This window comes from Python bivittatus, unplaced genomic scaffold, assembly GCF_059951505.1.
Source record: "Python bivittatus isolate LINGU-HERP-01145 unplaced genomic scaffold, Pbiv_v1 ctg000020_np1212, whole genome shotgun sequence".
NCBI lineage: Eukaryota > Metazoa > Chordata > Lepidosauria > Squamata > Pythonidae > Python > Python bivittatus.
The window spans coordinates 59,112,554-59,129,649 of record NW_028277030.1 but is presented as its reverse complement, the minus strand read 5'-3'; the positions used below and the strand labels follow the sequence as shown (position 1 = coordinate 59,129,649).

The 17,096-nt window shown below is 37.8% G+C and overlaps 1 protein-coding gene across 6 annotated transcripts in view; it reads left to right on the top strand.

Annotated features, from left to right (window-relative positions):
- The first annotated feature begins 698 nt into the window (after positions 1-698).
- SESN1 (sestrin 1) overlaps positions 699-17,096 on the top strand; it is a 59,775-nt gene continuing 43,377 nt past the window's right edge. For 2 of the 6 annotated variants that reach the window (XM_025170400.2, XM_007434020.3), the window contains exons 1-2: positions 5,651-5,793; positions 6,341-6,700. In XM_025170400.2, coding sequence (XP_025026168.1) covers positions 6,413-6,700 — 288 coding nt within the window. In that variant the 5' untranslated portion in view covers positions 5,651-5,793; positions 6,341-6,412. Of the gene's footprint in view, positions 810-5,528; positions 5,588-5,650; positions 5,794-6,044; positions 6,701-17,096 lie in introns of those variants that run through there. The other 4 variants (XM_025170398.2, XM_088139206.1, XM_025170402.2 and 1 more) reach the window with 4 other exon arrangements.

Sequence of the window (17,096 nt, the reverse complement as noted above, 5' to 3'; positions counted from 1 at the left end):
GCCATATTAAATCTTAATTCAGATAATCATTTGTTGACTTGAAAAGGCCATTTATGTAATGTAAACATTTTATATAATCACAACTATACTGAGAATTCATCAGTTCTGAGAATAGTGTACATTTAGGACTCTTACATCAGTATGGGAAAACAAGCCATTATATTACATTACAGTACAATATATTATTAAATAACTGTTAACTGTAAAATTCTAGTGGAGTATTGGACTTTTGGCATCCCCTTATTTTCTGAAGCAAGACTGAAATGTCTTTAGAAATAGCCCAGTTTTTCTGGAATATGTTCTTAACAGATTGCCTTGGGGGCATCTAATAAGGAAGAAGTTATGTGTTTGAAATAAGCATTTAATAACACAGAACGACTATTAGTGCTACTCAAAATGTTTTTTTATGTTATTTGAGCTCCTTTCAGGCACCCAGAACTTGGGGAAGCTGAGCCAGTTCACTTGTTCCAGCTTCTGCTTCATAGGATATATTTTTACAGCATTTCCTCTGGGGCTGTGGTTCGGGAAGGTTCCCACTGGAGGAACTGTAGCCACAAAAGCTGGGCATCTTGCCACCATCATCCTCTCCTCGCCAATTCCTTTGAGGGGCTATTTGCTACCCCCTCTGCAAAGTGGCCTGTCATTGATTTTCTTTTTTTACCATTTTTCCTTTGCAGCAATGGAAGAACAGGAGTAAGTGGGGTACTGGCTGGCAGCCATTTTTCTGCTGACCAACTCCATGGGAAGACAGAATATAGCAGTAAGGACACTAGTGTGGCAGCACAAAACTTCTGCCAAGGATTTGAGGGGTAAGACCAGAGGTTTTATTGAAGTGTTCTTGTCTGAAAGCAGCTTTCTCCCACTAGTACCCTTAAGATGTGTTGGTCTACACACTTTAGTTCCTTCTAGATGAAGCATATCAGCCATGCTGACTTGGAATCAAAAATACCAGGCTAGGGAAAGCTGTGCTGTAGTCAAATCGGCCTAGTGGAATTCTATGAAAGAAAATAAAAGAACTGAAGTTGAGGACATGGATGAGATGAAGACAAAATTTGTCCTCCCGTATAGTATGTCTTCCCAAATAGATGTATTTTTTTTCTTAATTACAGCCCTAGAAGGAAGACTGTTTTGTTTATTTAATCCTAACCCTTAAAAAAAATAAACTAAAGCAGCAAGCCTGTACCTAATTATCTGAAGTTAAGTCTCTGGACTCACTGAACTTGTATCCTAGCAGATATGTTTAGGATTGCACTGTAATTCAGTAACAGCATTAGAAATGCCTATGTCAGTTGAAAATAATGGTTTAAATGTGCCTAATTCCAGATATTTACTAATTAAAAAGTTATTGTCTTGAAATAAAAAATCTGTACAACAGCTCCTTAGTGTAAGGAAGGAAGATGGCAAGGAAGGAACTAGTGGTTCTCAGGTTGGAGAGAACCATTATAATCAATGGATGCCCAGGCCATCCAGGCCCATAGCAACCAACGTCATGGTACCTGTGTTTGATGGAGCAGAATGTCCACAATTAATCAATAGCCACCATATAATCATACTGCTATTTCAATTTTTGGGATATTTATAAATTTGTAGTTTCTATATAAATATCTCTTAACACTGTGCCAGGATGTTGACTTTCTCTAGCGGTTTATTTTTGTTTTGGCCTTTGTGATTGATGTTCAGTGAATGCTCATTGTTGTATGTTTTTAAGCATAATGTTGCTTTCATGTTCTTTAATTCTGCACTTTTTGGGAAACCCAGTTTGTCCAATATAATTGTCCCCACATTGGCAATTTATTTTATACAAACTTTTGGTTCTTAGTTTCAGGAGTTTATCTTTATTAGGAGGCAATAGTTGTTGCAGTATTTGTCCACTGTCCCAAATCTTACTCCTATAATATTTTTGTCCATTACATTTATTCTTTTGAGATGTAGAGAAGGTTTGTATATAGTTCATAATATTTCTATTATATTTTTCTTACTGTAGTCAAGTCCTATAACTAGAAGGGTACTGAATATATTTTAGTTTGCTGGTTGTACCACTTATTTTATTAGTCATATTACTTAGTGACCTTTTAGGATAGTGATATATGTGTCCCCTTTCTATCTATTTTCTACAGCAGAATAGAATATTCATTTGCCAATGAGTATCCAACTGGCTATTTGTCAGGAAATCCTGGCTTTAAAATTAACAGGACAGAAACACCGTCACTCATTTGGAATGAATATTAGTTTTGGCTTGTTAGAGGTATAGGAATAATTATTTTAGTAATAGTTGAAGTTACACTTTGGAAAAGTACGATTATATGAAATATCTGATTAAAAAGCGGGCCTTCTCTGCTGTAGCCCCCACCCTTTGGAACATCTTGCCCCCGGAGGTGAGACAGGCCCCCTCACTCCTGGTCTTTTGGAGGGACTTGAAGACCTGGCTCTGCCATCTGGCCTGGGGTGGGGAGGGAGGTTATCAGATGTGGGGTTGGCTAGCCCCCCAGAGGCCTGGTGTTGCTACCATTGGCCTCCTGGATTTTTTCCTTTTATGTTTGTAAACGTGTCCTGTTATAAATTTTAATTGTATATTTATTTATTGTTTTAGTATGTTGTGAGCCGCCCAGAGTCCCCTATTGGGGGGAGATGGGCGGGGACAAGTTTAATAAATAAATAAATAAATGAACTGAAGTTATTATCCCCAGACTGGAAGCCTACTTGTAGAGCTATTTTCCTGAATGTCAATTTGGAACCTATATTAAAAGGGATGAAATGTGTGGTCCTTCAGATGTTGAACCTTAGATCAGCTCCTAGCCAGCATGACTAATTATAAGGGCTGGTATAAGATGTAATAAAACAACATGGAAGGTTATATGTTGCTCACACTTGACTTTAAAAATATTTTTTCACACTGTAACCAGCTTGATCCTATCAGAAATATTTTCATGTGGTTATCCTAACTCAACTCATTTTTAACCTTATATTGTACTTTTTCATTTGTAATCTGGCTGCCAGGTTTCAAATTCTAATAATTTGCCCATCTAGTCTCAATCCAATGATACAGATTCAAGCGCCCACAACTATAATGAATTCCTATGTATGTATTCCCCACATATGTACTGCATCTGCTCCAAAGATAGTTATTGGAGGGCTTGGTGTATTGCCCTTATCTGAGAGCAGCTGCTCCTGCCAGTTGTCATCCCCAATTTTGGTAAATATTTGGCAGGGTTAAGTACTGGGGTGGTAAACTGTTTTGCTATTTAAGCCGTAAGTTCTGCAGGAGCCAAAGTTAAGATACTGTACACCATATGGAATAGCATGAATGCCAGTCTGACTAGCACATAAATACCAAATGTAAGGTAAACTGGCTTGCCTTTATGAATTTATCCCCTGTCACTAGTCTCACACAATATAGAAGAGTATATTTGGATAATTTCATTCTCAGAGGATTATATTTAGAGTGAAGGGTAGGAAATAACATTATATTCCACTTTTAACTTTTTGGATGAAGAGTCTAACATGTAATTCCATAAATACTTTATGATTAGTAATGTAGATATTTTTAAGAAGGAATCTTGAGCAGGTCAGTACACTGCATATACTTCCTAACTGATGGGATACGTTGGCTTGCAAAGTAGTTTCCATATCAGAGATCCTCTCTTGCATAGTACAGTGTGAGCATGCTTGGGTAAAGCATGAATTATGTTGGGGTAAAAATTGCCGTTCCTTTTCTTTTCTCTTGCCTTTAATTTCTATTGCTCACTAGTGCTCATTCTTGTTCTATCTTTGCATAATATTACTTATCCTGAAATGGAATAGCATTATTGGTATACTGTATGTTTAATAAAAATGTTAATAGTTTTGACAGAAGCTATTTCCTGTACTGTCTTGTTGTTGTTGTTGTTGTTCAGTCGTTAAGTCATGCCCGACTCTTCATGACCCCATGAACCATATTGTGCCAGGCTTTCCTGTCCTTCACTGCCTCCCTGAGTTTGCTCAGTTTCATGCTCATTGCTTCAGTGATGCTATCTAACCATTTCATCCTCTGCCGTCCTCTTCTCCTTTTGCCTTCCATCTTTCCCAGCATCATCTTTTCCACGGAGTCCTCTCTTCACATTAGGTGGCCAAAGTATCTGAGCTTGAGCTTCATTATCGATCCTTCCAATGAGCAATTAGGCTTTTTGTACATACTCTGTATTTTGAAAAAAATTGGGAATGCACATATAGCATGTCTCAGAAATTATAAAAGACAGATGACACCCATCTAAATAATAAGTTGTATTTTATTATGCATCAGACTAGCATGAGTATACAGAAATTTACTATTTTTAATTTTTTAAAGAAAATAATTATTAAGTTCACTGAGTATACATACTCTGAATTGGATAGTTAACATCTTATCAGGAAGCTAACTTTTGTACAATAAACATTAGATATTTTGCTTTCATACGTTAATGCGGTAGATTCAACAAAACCTGTTTTTTGTTCAGACTTTTTGATTCAGTCAGAAATAACAAAATACCACCAACTGCTCTGTGGGAAGGAGCCTAGAAGTTTTTTCACCCTGAGTATAAAAATAGAAAGGCAAGAAATGACCATCCCAGATCTGCTAATCTTTATTGCACCCTTACCCCCAACCCATAACCCTTACCACCAAATGTGCTGTAGGAGGCTTCCCAAAAGCTTATTTGTAATAAACAAACTAATATTATCTTACTGATGCAAAAACAATCCTGCTTCTCTGCTGTTAAGCTGGGCACACATCCAGGCTTATGATGATATATTAGAAGAGAAGCAGCATTTGGCGATATCACCCACCTACAGCCAGGCCTGGCTTCAATGATTAGATGAGATCCACAGTAATTAAGCTGAAGTTATTCAAGGCAGTTAACAGTGTCAGCCAACCTTATTAGAAAATGGGGGACTACTTAGTTCTTTGCATTTTTTTCACTTTTTGATTAACCATCCCTATATAGAAAAAGGAAAGATCTGTAGCTGTGTGGGCTGGAAGGACCTGACAATGATTTTTTTAAAAGTACTTTTTTTAAGAGTTCAATATATTATTCTATTTATAAAGTATTTTAAAATTCAGAACCACAATAAAAGTTTAACCTGGTGAATTTATATATATATCCAAATGGCTTCTTTGGGTTAAAGCAACATAAAGAGAATCTGTGAGACCTTGATAAGCTAACCCTTTCCTATAAACTTCTTAGAAACACAACTTAGAAAAACTGCAGAGTATAAAAAGGTTCCTTTCCTTCTAAGCTTATAAAAATCCCGTATAAAAATAAGCAGGGGGACCAACAGTTTCTGGTACTTTAAGGCTACCACATTATTATAAGAAAACCTTGGGTGGGCTCCAGTTCGTCCATCTCATCAGATGCATCTCACCTAGATACAAAAATGCTGACGCTACCAAACGAACGGCGAAAGAAGCCCGTCTGTTTGGCCATTTCATTTTATACGCCCACGTGATTAAATCATGCACCCTATCGTCCCCGCCCCCTTTCCCCTTTTCTCCGGGGATTTCTCGGTCTCAGGGTGAGGAACGCTCAGGTTCTGCCTGATTGGTACTACAAGTCCCAGATACCTCAGGAATGCTGTACGTTGATTGGTTGCAGCTAAGACGGGATTGGCTGAAGTGGATCCCTTTCGTGTCGCCTCAGAGGCGGGTGGTCTGTGTAACTTTAGGAGGGAAGGCGGGGTTGGGCTGGTCGGGGCCGGGGAAGAGGAGCGGGCACCCCTGGAGTCGGAATCGGGTGTGGGGCATGTAGCTTCGCCCGCTCCGATTCCTGGCCGTCTCCTCAGGTAAAATCTCGTGTCAGGGTCCCCAGCCCGTCTCCCCACCCCTTCTCCACTCGTCTTTGCACGCTTGGCTTTTTTTCCCCTCTCGAGTCGAGTTTTGGCTCTGCTGCCAAAGGCGAGAAGTGGGAGGGGGCGAATTAAAAAGGCGAGTTCTGCTGAGTTGAGATCAGGCAAGCTCGGACTTCATTTTTTTCCTAGAGGGTGAGGGTGGCTTGCACAGAGGGAGGGAGGGAGGGAGGGAGATAGAGGAAACCAGACGCTTTTTCCTCCTCTTCCTAGTTCATTTTCTACAATGAATACAATTTCCCAGTCATTCTCCGTAAAAGTTTGTAGTTGGCCCGGGAGTATGGAAGTCAAAGTACCCGCTGCCTGACTGTGGTAGAAATCTCTTTGCTCCACCGCCAACTTGGCTGAGAGCATTGCTGGCGCTGCTCGCGATGCAGATGGGCGATGAGGTAATGAGGGTTGACAGGTAACCCAGCGGTGGTGCCAGTCTCCCCTTTTCTTTAGCTCTTCCCCTTAAGTTTTCTTAAGTTTCTTAATTTTCCAGAGAAGGCTTGCCATGAGGACAGCACCAAGGAACTGAGACTCAGAAAGAGTTGAGAATTGTTTTTCTAAAATAATGGCTGACCGAGATGGAGAGATGAGGTGGGATGGGCTGTGCAGCAGGGATGCCAGCGCAAGAGACAGCGCCTTGGAAAATATAAAGCAAGCAGTCCTAAAGAAAAGTGAGGCAATGGCCTTGGACAAAGACAGTGCATCTCCTCTAACTGCAGAAGGGCTCTTGCCCTCTGCAAGTAGTGCTTCAGGTGGGCTGAACAAAATGCTTGCTCGTCTGCTCATGCTTTCCAAGAGATGTCCCTTCAGAGACATGAGAGAGAAGACTGAGGCCATTCTGAAGCATGTTCAGGTAAAAGTAGAAGAGTACCTTCTATTCTTCACTAATTCCTCTAAATAGCATACTCTTACTTGTCTTGCCTTTCTGACTATTGGCACAAAAAATCCAACATGCACACATTAATGGAATCTGGGGTGGCAATGATCAAAGAGAACAATGACCTCAGGGAAAATGTCATAAAATCATAGAATAATGGAGTTGGTCACCCCAGAGTGCAACTGCTATGAAAGGGCAAAATCCATTTTTTGGATTCATTCAAAAATGTGAAACCTTTGTTATGGGATATGGAAGTCAGGTTGACATATCAGAAGTGATTATGTAACTTTGTCTCATTGCCTATGACTCTTAATATTACAGTTATTTTGGGGTGGTTTTTTAATTGTATAAATGGTGGTACCTTTAATGAGAGTTACTTTGCTACTGTATACCATCTGCCTAAAAAGTACCTTAGCTTGCCATTCATATAATCACCATCTGGTTCATACAACATTCTATGCTGAAAAGTTTAACTAATAAGCAAATGCACACTACCCTCTTACTGCTAGTTCTCACAGTGTTTTTAAGTAAGGGTTCAGCCTTACTTTATCATCTGAATCTGAAATAGACATAAGTTTGGGTTTGCACCATGTGCGTTTTAAACAATGGCTTGTAGGTGATAAGGCCTGGGTTGCAGAAACCCAAAATATTTTCATTTTGTGCTTGAGTAGGTAAGCCTCAAATCTTGATTGAAATGCAGTATGTGATGGGATAGTGGAAAGTGATGGCGCACACATGCTCATTAATATGGAAAGTCAATGTATAGAAGTGTAACCATTTTGCAAAAATCTGAGGCACGAAGCTTTTTCTTTGTTGTCTAGCATCAAATGGGATTGTAAGATGAGGATATAAAGCTTTTATATCATTATTTTCTATCCTGCTAAAGGGCTATGAAAAGGATAACTAGCATTGTAAACACAACATGAGTTCTGTCAGAATGCAAGTTATGTGGTTGAACTTGCAACACATTCAACAGATGGACTGTTATGTATAGTATTTCATTGAATAAACATTAGAGATGCTCCACATCACACCATGGAATGCATTAACATTTCTGACTATGACTAACTTGCTGAAGATTTACAACAAATATGTATTACGACAGGTTTACTATTTTTTCCAGCAAGTATGAAGTTTAGAACTCTTTTGGATGAGAGATTTACCTAGTTCATCATTCTATTCTCACATGGGAAATCTGTTAGCAGTACATGGATAAGGTAACAAGTGTGGAAGGACTTTAGTTTTGCAGGTTCTGTTTCTTTTTTCCTAGAATCCTGAGATAGCAACAGCTGAAGACAAAATAATGAAATAAAAGGATATATTTTAGTTCTGTGCAGTGTTTTGGAGCATGCAAGGGCACAAACATAGCACTTCTCCACAGCTATTTGCTTTTCCAGAATTGAATGGCTATGCTTTGCAACTGCCACATGAGCTGGGAAAAATGTGTTTGATTTAAGGAACTGCAGATAGGTACTATGTTTGCATCCTAATGTGTTCCAGAACACTTTTTTGGATTCAGATTCAAAGTGCTGCTTAGCCCTAGCAGATATATACTTGGAATTAAGGAATGAGACACAGTTGAGCAGTAATTCTTTGTCTAGTTCTTAAGAAACTGTTCAGTACTGAGAAAAGGAGGTGATTGACTCTCTGATATGGGTAGCTATTCTTCCTGAAATGAGTCTTCCTCCATAAGCCAAACTTGTGTTTGTGTGCCACCATATTTGGGAGAAAGAAGAGGGCCATGGTTTAAAATGCTTATGTCAAGCTTGCGTCAGCAAGCCTTTGTGTCCACTATAGCAACCTGAAGTGCATCTGCATGATCAGACTATGCAAGTTAGAGGTTAGCATGTTAGGTAGGTGGTGTCCCATTTAGAGAGTGGAATGCTATCTTAGTTGTCAGGCTTAATCCAATAAGCAGGACTGGAAATACTTGTGCAAATTCATATATGCATATCAGAACTTCTGATAATTTTTTATTGAGGAAAGTTAAGAAACCACAGCAAAAAAAAACTAAGCAACTGCATGTTTTAAAGAACAAGTTCTCTATATAGAAATAATCCTCTTGTGCCTCTCCTTCCCACTCCGTATAACAAGCCACCTGACTCATTCTATTGAGTTGACTAGTTTGTTTCCATTTGTTCTTTGTTTTTGCAACAATCAGATTTGCTATTACTCTGTTTTTCACTGCCTATGTGAGAACTATCTCATACTATTGGCAGTTTATCCTCCTCTTTGTGAACCACCATCTTCACAGAGTTCCTTTTCCTCTATACCTGTATTATGAAAGGAAAGCCTCAGTAAGCAGTCTACCCTAGCAATGCTACCCCCACTGTGCAATCTGAAGCATCACAGGTTGCACTGCTCTCACCTTCAGCATTGCCTGATGTCTCATGCATCACACTGTTCTGGGAATTTGTCTTCCTCCTCCACTGGCCACCATTGTTGTCAGAAAGGAAAATGGCACCTGATTTTGCAAGAGTAAAAGGTAGGCATTTTAGTCAATTGAGGGGGTGCAAGACTAACCACCCAGTGAAAATTGAGTTGTTACTTATTGTGCTCTTGAGCAAAACTCCAGATCTACTTTTCCAGGTCACCATAGCTATATTGTGGGGGTTCCTCAAGGTGACATGTCCATGTAATCTCTTTACTGTGCTGGTAGCCCTGCATACATAAGGAAGAAGTAGATATGCATTGGAAGAGTGCTCATCCCACCTGCCCTGGGAGAGAATATCCTCAGCTTACTAGCAGGAGAGTACTCAAGGAAGTTGGCAATCTTTATAGCTTGCAACTTTGAGAACCCAGAGAGAGAGAGAGTTCTCCTTTTGCAGCAGAGACTACCATGTGCATCATGGGTAGGGGGATGCTTCCTGTGTTAGCAACCCCTTGAAGAATCAGGTGTAGGTTCTGATAGAATCTAGGTATAATGCAGAAGTATTCTCAGCTTTGCATTGTGAACTATGATCCTCTTGTACTTGAATTGCAATATCTTGTTTTTTTTCTAGTAGTTAGTTGCCAAGCAACCATACCCATAGATTTGGAGTTTCACTGGTATCTTCTAAAATACTGTATGCTGATTTCTAGTAGCTGTGGCAGAGCTTCTCCTCCACCTTTGCCTTGCCACAGTTTTCAAGAAGTGCAATTTCGTTTCTTTTCCAAGTATCATAGTATCCTGTCAGTATTTGAGGGGTTGGTTAAGTGTCTAAAGACATTTTGCCTTCTAAGGTTCTAGAAAAGCAATAAAAATAAGCAAGCAGGAAGGCGCTAGCAGCAGAGGAAGAACAATATGGAAAGAGAAATTGAAAGTGTACTCTAGTTAAATAGCTGTGGTAATATAGTTAGTCCTATGTGTTACATTCCCAATGCAGTTTGCCCTCTCTGTAGTGGAATTGCAAAGAATGTGCAGTCTTATGTATAAATAGAGCAAGGATAGCATTCAGGTGACTATTTAGCATGAGAGTGATAGACAGATGTTATATGTTAAGTGAAGATCAATCCCCCCTGCCCACTCTCGCCTCCTCCTTCCACATTATGGATATGCATATTTGTGTGTGTGTGTGTGTGTGTGTATTTTCCTTCCTTCCTTCCCTTTCCCTCATTGATTTAAAAACATTAGCAAGAGGAAATAGAGGGGGGAAAAATAAAAAAGACAATAGAAATGAAATGTACAAATTATATAAAATTGAACTAAAAGTTCAAGGTAACATTAGATCAGTGCTTCATGTTAAAGTTTCTTGTATCAATTTCAGATTCCAAAACCATTAATAAGATTAAATTAGTATTCAATATTTAGCTAAAGTGCCGTATATGAATCATAAGAAAGAACTATTAGCAAACTTTTTTATTAAGTCTAAAAATTCTATCCTTATTTAATAATTCAAGCAAAAGCTAATATATTAAAGCCTCATGTTAAGAGAAGCCCAAACTTCAGATGTGGGTGAAGCTAGAAAACACCCTGGTCATTTCCCCATTAGTGTCTTACAGTATCTTCTACAGTCATCCAACCATATTTGTGCCAAAATAATAATAATGACTATAGGATTTATATTATTTCAGCAATGATTCTGTGATAATATGGGGATGCTGTAAGACACTATCATGGAAATAGCCTATAAGTTAGTAGTAGGGATCTGGTCTTACCTCACTGCTCATCTGTAACCTGTGAACAAGCTAACAAGCACTGGTTTTAATATGGATCCTTGGCAGGTTCCACTGCTTAGCTCTGTCCATTTATTCCTGGTCTGTGTTTCCTGTTTTTTAGCTAAACACCAGTCCATGAATGAACTGCTAAATTGTTCAGGCATCTTTACTGAGGGACCTTTAGAAATCCCTACCATCCCATTCCACCCACCCATTGTACTGGAAATTCCCATCCAGTATAACTGCCAGGGTTTCATGGTCCAAATAGAACTGGGTCCATGTATGAGCTGTTTCTGGACAAAGAACAGTTCCATCTTGCTGAGATTAATCTTGAATTTGTTTCTACCCATCCAAGCCTCAGGTCTGTCAGACACTGGGTTAGGATTTCCACAACAGTTCTTCCAGTTTGGTGTGAGATAGTGATGTTAAACTGCCTATTACCAGCATGCTGATGCTACCTCACTTGAAACTGAAGGATGATCTTTCCCATCAGCTTACATTATATTGGATAATATTTCTTCCCATTTATCTTCCTAATCATTCCCATTTATCACTAGAAATAAAATATTATTGTATATTTCTAATTATCTGTGCATAGGAGTTACATTTGGACAGACCATACACATGAAAAAGCGGCTGATGTTGAGACAAATGAAACTGATTTTCAATACTACACATCTTGGATTTTATCTAACTATTTGTAGATATGAGGTATGTGTGCCCCCTAATGAGGCACGAAAGTGCAGTTTTGCTCTTGTTTATAGGGAGACATTCAAGATGAAATATTGGTTGATTAGGGCCTCTTGTATTAAAGAAGCTAAGCATGTTTTCTCACTTGAGAATATGCAAAATGTTTTGCTGGATAAAAACTAGGGCCTGACTAGTCCAGCCTACATAGAAAAAAAATTAGGCACTTCTTGAGATTTGGGCAGACGATGGAAATTCTGATAACTATCAGAATTATTTCTGCCCTCCTCTAAAAATTTCAGGTATTTTCTGGTGAATAATATCAATAGAACACTTTAAGCTTGGGCCTATCAATGAACTGTAGTCTTCTTTCTGTCTCCCCAAACCTCTTTTCTACTTTATTCTACTCTTGAGGGTTTTTGAGAATTGTCAGGTGAAAAGCTTTAAATCTTGCAAATATTCCTGCTACTGTGATGCACAAAGGATTACTGGAGAAAGTAAGTTTAAGTGGCACTTATTGTTAGGATGGCACAGGCAGGAAGTGCCAAAGAAAAAGGTATGTGTAAATCTAAATTGTGATCAGAATTTTCCAAGCATTCTGCCAACTCAAAGCATTTTGTTTAATGTGGTACTTGAACTTTCCAAATGAAACATTCAAGAGTATGAAAGAACAGTCAACAGTATCTTGAAGTGTATTTTCATGAGCGGTTTCTTGCAGTACCCTAGTTCTGTTTTAAGTCTTGATTATCTAGTCCTGGCTAAAGAAATGTTTTCATTCAAAATAAAAGATTTGTAGGCATTTAATATTCACTAGAATAAACTCCCATCTTTTAGTTCTATATGAATTATTTTTTCCAGCTATTAAATGGCTTGTAAGTTAGATGTATTCACTACATTTTTTTCACAACACACAGCATAAATCAGATATATTATCTAGGACTTGGGCATATATTATCTAGGGCAGTTTACTGAATGGATATGTGGATGTTGAAAGCTGCCATTCTGTGCATACATAGAGTAAAAATAATTGAAAATGTCCATATTCATATCTGATTACAGATCTCCCTGCTTCCATGCCATTGCTTCCATGATTTCATTGAAAAAACACTGTCTTCAGTGCAAATAGCTGCTTGTTGGGAAAATGAATTAAATTGGGAAAAATACATGGAGATAGACCAAAAAAGACTATATATGGGCTTGACTGAATCATGTACTCTCTTGCCTATGGGATTGAGTGGTGGTGCAGAGTGATGTCACCACATAGGGAAAGGTGGCTTAAGGCTTCTTCTCCATGCACACTGAAGAGTGTACATGAAAGAATAATGGGAGAATTGCTCTCTCTATAAAGTCAGCTACATATACATGCTCTCTCAGTACATGTGTTTTGGGGCCAACTCACTGCTCATTGCCTCCTACAGCAATTGTTGAGGTCAAGGGCAAAAAGGGTACCAATCTTTGAGTTACAGTATTAAATCCTTGACAGTTAAAGGCTTTAGTTAAGAAACATCACATGGTAGAAAGGCTTTTAAAGTGATCTAATCCAGATATTTATAAGCTGTAATTGAATGAGTGACAGCAGTAATGTTTGCTTTTAACATAGCTCTTGAAACTGAAGACTCCTTGAAACTGAAGACTCCTTTGGAGACTTATAAGTCTTTGTCTATATTGTTGTAGATTGTGTACTTCATTTTGGGTAATGCTAGTTCATAGAGTTTGTGTTGTCTTATGTTTTACTATCTGCTGGTTGAGCTGTTGCCAAATTATAATGAAACGTGTGTTTATGAAAGAAGAAAAAAGTGTTAAGTAGTCACACTTGAGGTGCCTCATCTGCCCATGACAAAAGACTAATTTCATCTTGAAGGGTTTTGTAGTTACTCAAGAAATCATACAAAGTACTCTTCTTCCCACCCCCGCATGAATACAAAAAATACAATGGAGGGCACAGTGTCACCATAGGAATTGTTAACTCATATTACAAATAACACACTTTCAAGTAAAGACAAAATTAAGGAATAGCTTTGAAACTGTCCAAGTGTACCTGCTGTCCTAACTGAGATATCCATTTATTCTGAACAGGGAATGTTGCTGTTTGATTAGTTTTTTGCAAAGCTTTTATCTGTATTTTAAACAGCTAACTGTTCTTGTAAGAATCTAAATTGGATTCAGAAGTTTTAAAAATATTCTTAACATCCCAGGATGAATTTAGCAAATGTAGATTCTTGTTTATGCCACTAGTCTGAAATATGTATAAGTGGACTTAAAAATACAGTAGTCTGTTGGCTGCTTGTGATCTAAGTGCTATTGTATCAGAACATATAGTTTGTTATCTGAACTAATATGACATTTTAACTTCAAACCAGAAAATTATTTCTGCCTAGGCTCCTTCTAATTGCACTGAGTATGGCTTTCTAAGATGTGCATACAAGGGTGAATGTAAGTTTTCCTTATAAACTACTGAAATTAAAAGAGATGTTCTCAGAAGTTATTAACATCTTATCATAGAATCTCCCATTGTATAATACTGTTTAAAATAAATATATATGTTCATTGAATAGTTTGAGAACACCAGATAGTGAAGCAGATAACATTAAACAAGTGCATATATGTATATGTATCTTGATATAATAAGAGACCACTGAGAACTACAGCTAGATGGATAGAATCTGATGTATAACCCATTTTTTTTTGGTCCCTGTGATAAGACTTATGGATGTTCTTTGAAAGTGGAATATGAGCTGCCAGGGTGTAATATAAGCCTCTAATCTGATATGGCAAGGATGAAAGGAAGCCACGGCCATTTTATAACACAATAGGAGTGCCACAGCTTCCTTCTCAAGCTTTACATTGTGCCTTCCTATTCAGAATCTAATGATTGTTAAGATATGCTAAGAATACCTTTTATTCTAAATTAACAGTGTTATGGCCAGAGATTATCCCCCAAGAAATCAGCATGGGAAGGGTATAGCTCCCACTCAGCATTAAAAAGTTGTGGGTTCTTGGGGTAGGTAAAATGTTTGGTAAATCTTGTTTCCTTTCTAAGACTTGAAAGGACAATTTAAGTAGTTAGGCAGTCATAAAAATGCATAGATAAGGGTATGTTTTAGACTACTGCTCCAATAAATACAACTCTATGGCCATGTTTAGAGAGAGTAGGAATTGTGATCACAAATATTTGGAGACAACTAGGTTGTATACTCATAGCATATACAGTGCAGAGCAAAGGAATATTCCTGTTTGACTATGGACTCTAGAGTGGGATATAAAGAGTGAGCTACTTATTAGATTGGGCTAAAACTATTGTAGCTCCAGCTTCCAATGTAAATAAGTAGTGCTATTTGGAAATCCAAACTGTTATTTATTTATTTATGGTTATCATGCTAAAACTTATGTGCTGCTTCTGTTTAAATATGTTTTTTAACTTCAGGTAAAGAATTGGCCTCTATAGTATACTTCATTTGTTCTCTCAGCCTGGCTGCACTGATTCTTTCTTTTTAATGAAGTGTTCTTTCTGTATTTATGAGATGTGGCCTGCCCTAGTTTTTCTTATAAATATTTAATTTAAGAGTGTGATGCCCACTGTATTTAAGTTGTAAATTTTGAATATGCATTGGCATGTAAGGAACTATCATAAGCTACATTGCTATTGTTGTGCAATACTGAATGTTCAGTCTATGACTCATTTCAGAAAGAAATAAGGTCAAAATTATGATGAGACAAGCCTGAAGGATTTGATTCCTTTGAAACAATATAAGATGTGTGTTTATAAGGAATGATGAATGGGAATTTGGGTTTTTTTTAAAAAATTCTAGATAAGAAAAGCCAAATCATGGAAATTGAATGGAAGTTGTGAAAAGGTATTTACATATATCTAATTCTAATGTAAAATTAGTTTGTGATATAGTAGAATTAAGTCACTTTATTCATAGTGCCTATTTAGCTTACAGACTGTTTCAGAGTCTAAACATTTTGAAGTTGAACTCAAAATAGATATGTTTCAACCATAGCAGAAATGTTCCTACTATACCAAAAGTGTTTCACACTAGCTTAGAACACCGCTGTTATGGTCAGAACAACAGAACATTTCCACTAAAATTGGAAAACCTGTTTCAAGTTCAAAATGGTTTGTACACCCCTACAATTTAGTCTATAGTCATTGGTACAGCCATTGGTAATTGTAGGAACAGGGTCAACGTCTGGAAAGGAAATAAGGTGTAATCTGTGGGGTTGGGGGTAAATAAAAGGTATAATCTAACACTTGAGAAGTTGAAGAAGAGGCCAAAACCAAAATAATGAAAGAAAGACAACTATCTGGAGTAAAGTCCACCATTGGGCTGATTTGGGTAAAGGTTGTTATGCTGCAGAGACTTTCTCCACTGAGTTTTTTTAGCAACCTGATATATGTATTCATCTGCTTTATGAGTAAAACTTGTCACTATCATGAAAATAAAATAATTCAGTTTATCTCACTTTTTCTTTTTTTCTTGGTAGTACCTAGTCAGCCTTGGTTAATCTTGAAAGTGAAGCAGGGTCAGCTTTGGTTAATGCTTGAATTGGCAGACTAGTAGGAACTATAAGGACTGTAGGCTAGATTGGGAAGTTGAAAAACTATTGCAGAAGAAGGCAAAAACAACTTCCATATTGTTGGAAAGTAACTATATGGATGAGTCCATGAACTAACAGAGTCCAGCTTGATTCAAAGCATTTACATTTACCTTACCTTACATCTCTTAGGCATGAAAGCTGGCTGGGTGACTTTGGGTCAGTCACTCTTTCTCAGCTAAGCCCACCTTCCTCACAGGGTTATTGTGGGGAAAATGGGAGATAGGAGCATCATGTATGTACAAAATAAAAGAGGGGATATCAATCAATCAATCAAATCAATCAATCAAGTCTTCTATTAACTGATAAGTGAGTTGGTTAAGTTTAATAGTTCTCTAAAAATAATTTAAGCAAAGTTATATGGTTGCATTGTTTGACAATTTTTTTTAAGATCAGTTCAGTTGTGTCCAATTCTCAGAGACTGCCTGGACAAGTCCCTGCAGTTTTCTTGGCAAAGTTTTTCAGAAGTGGTTTGCTATTGCCTCCTTCCTAGGGTTGAGAGAAAGTGACTAGCCCAAGGTCACCCAGTTGGCTTTGTGCCCAGGCGGGACTAGAACTCACGGTCTCCCAGTTTCTCACCTGATGCCTTAACCACTACACCAGACTGGCTCTCTGTTTAACAATATGGACAGCATAATGAACTTACACAAATAATAACCCATCCCCAGAGTAATTTAAAATGCAGTTACTGACATTCTAAAAGACAGAGTCACTATTGTGAGATAGGGGGCTATATAAATTGCATGCATGCATGCATGCATAAATAAATAAATAAATAAATAAGATATGAACGAGGGGAAGGGAATAAGAAAGAAGAATAAAAGTCAAATATAGGCATCTGATTTTTAAATGTACAAATCTTATGATGACTAACTAGAAGCAGTTTAGGTGTCCAGATGGAATGACTACTGCTAAAGTGACAGATGAGAAAAAAGAAAAGTCAAATAGT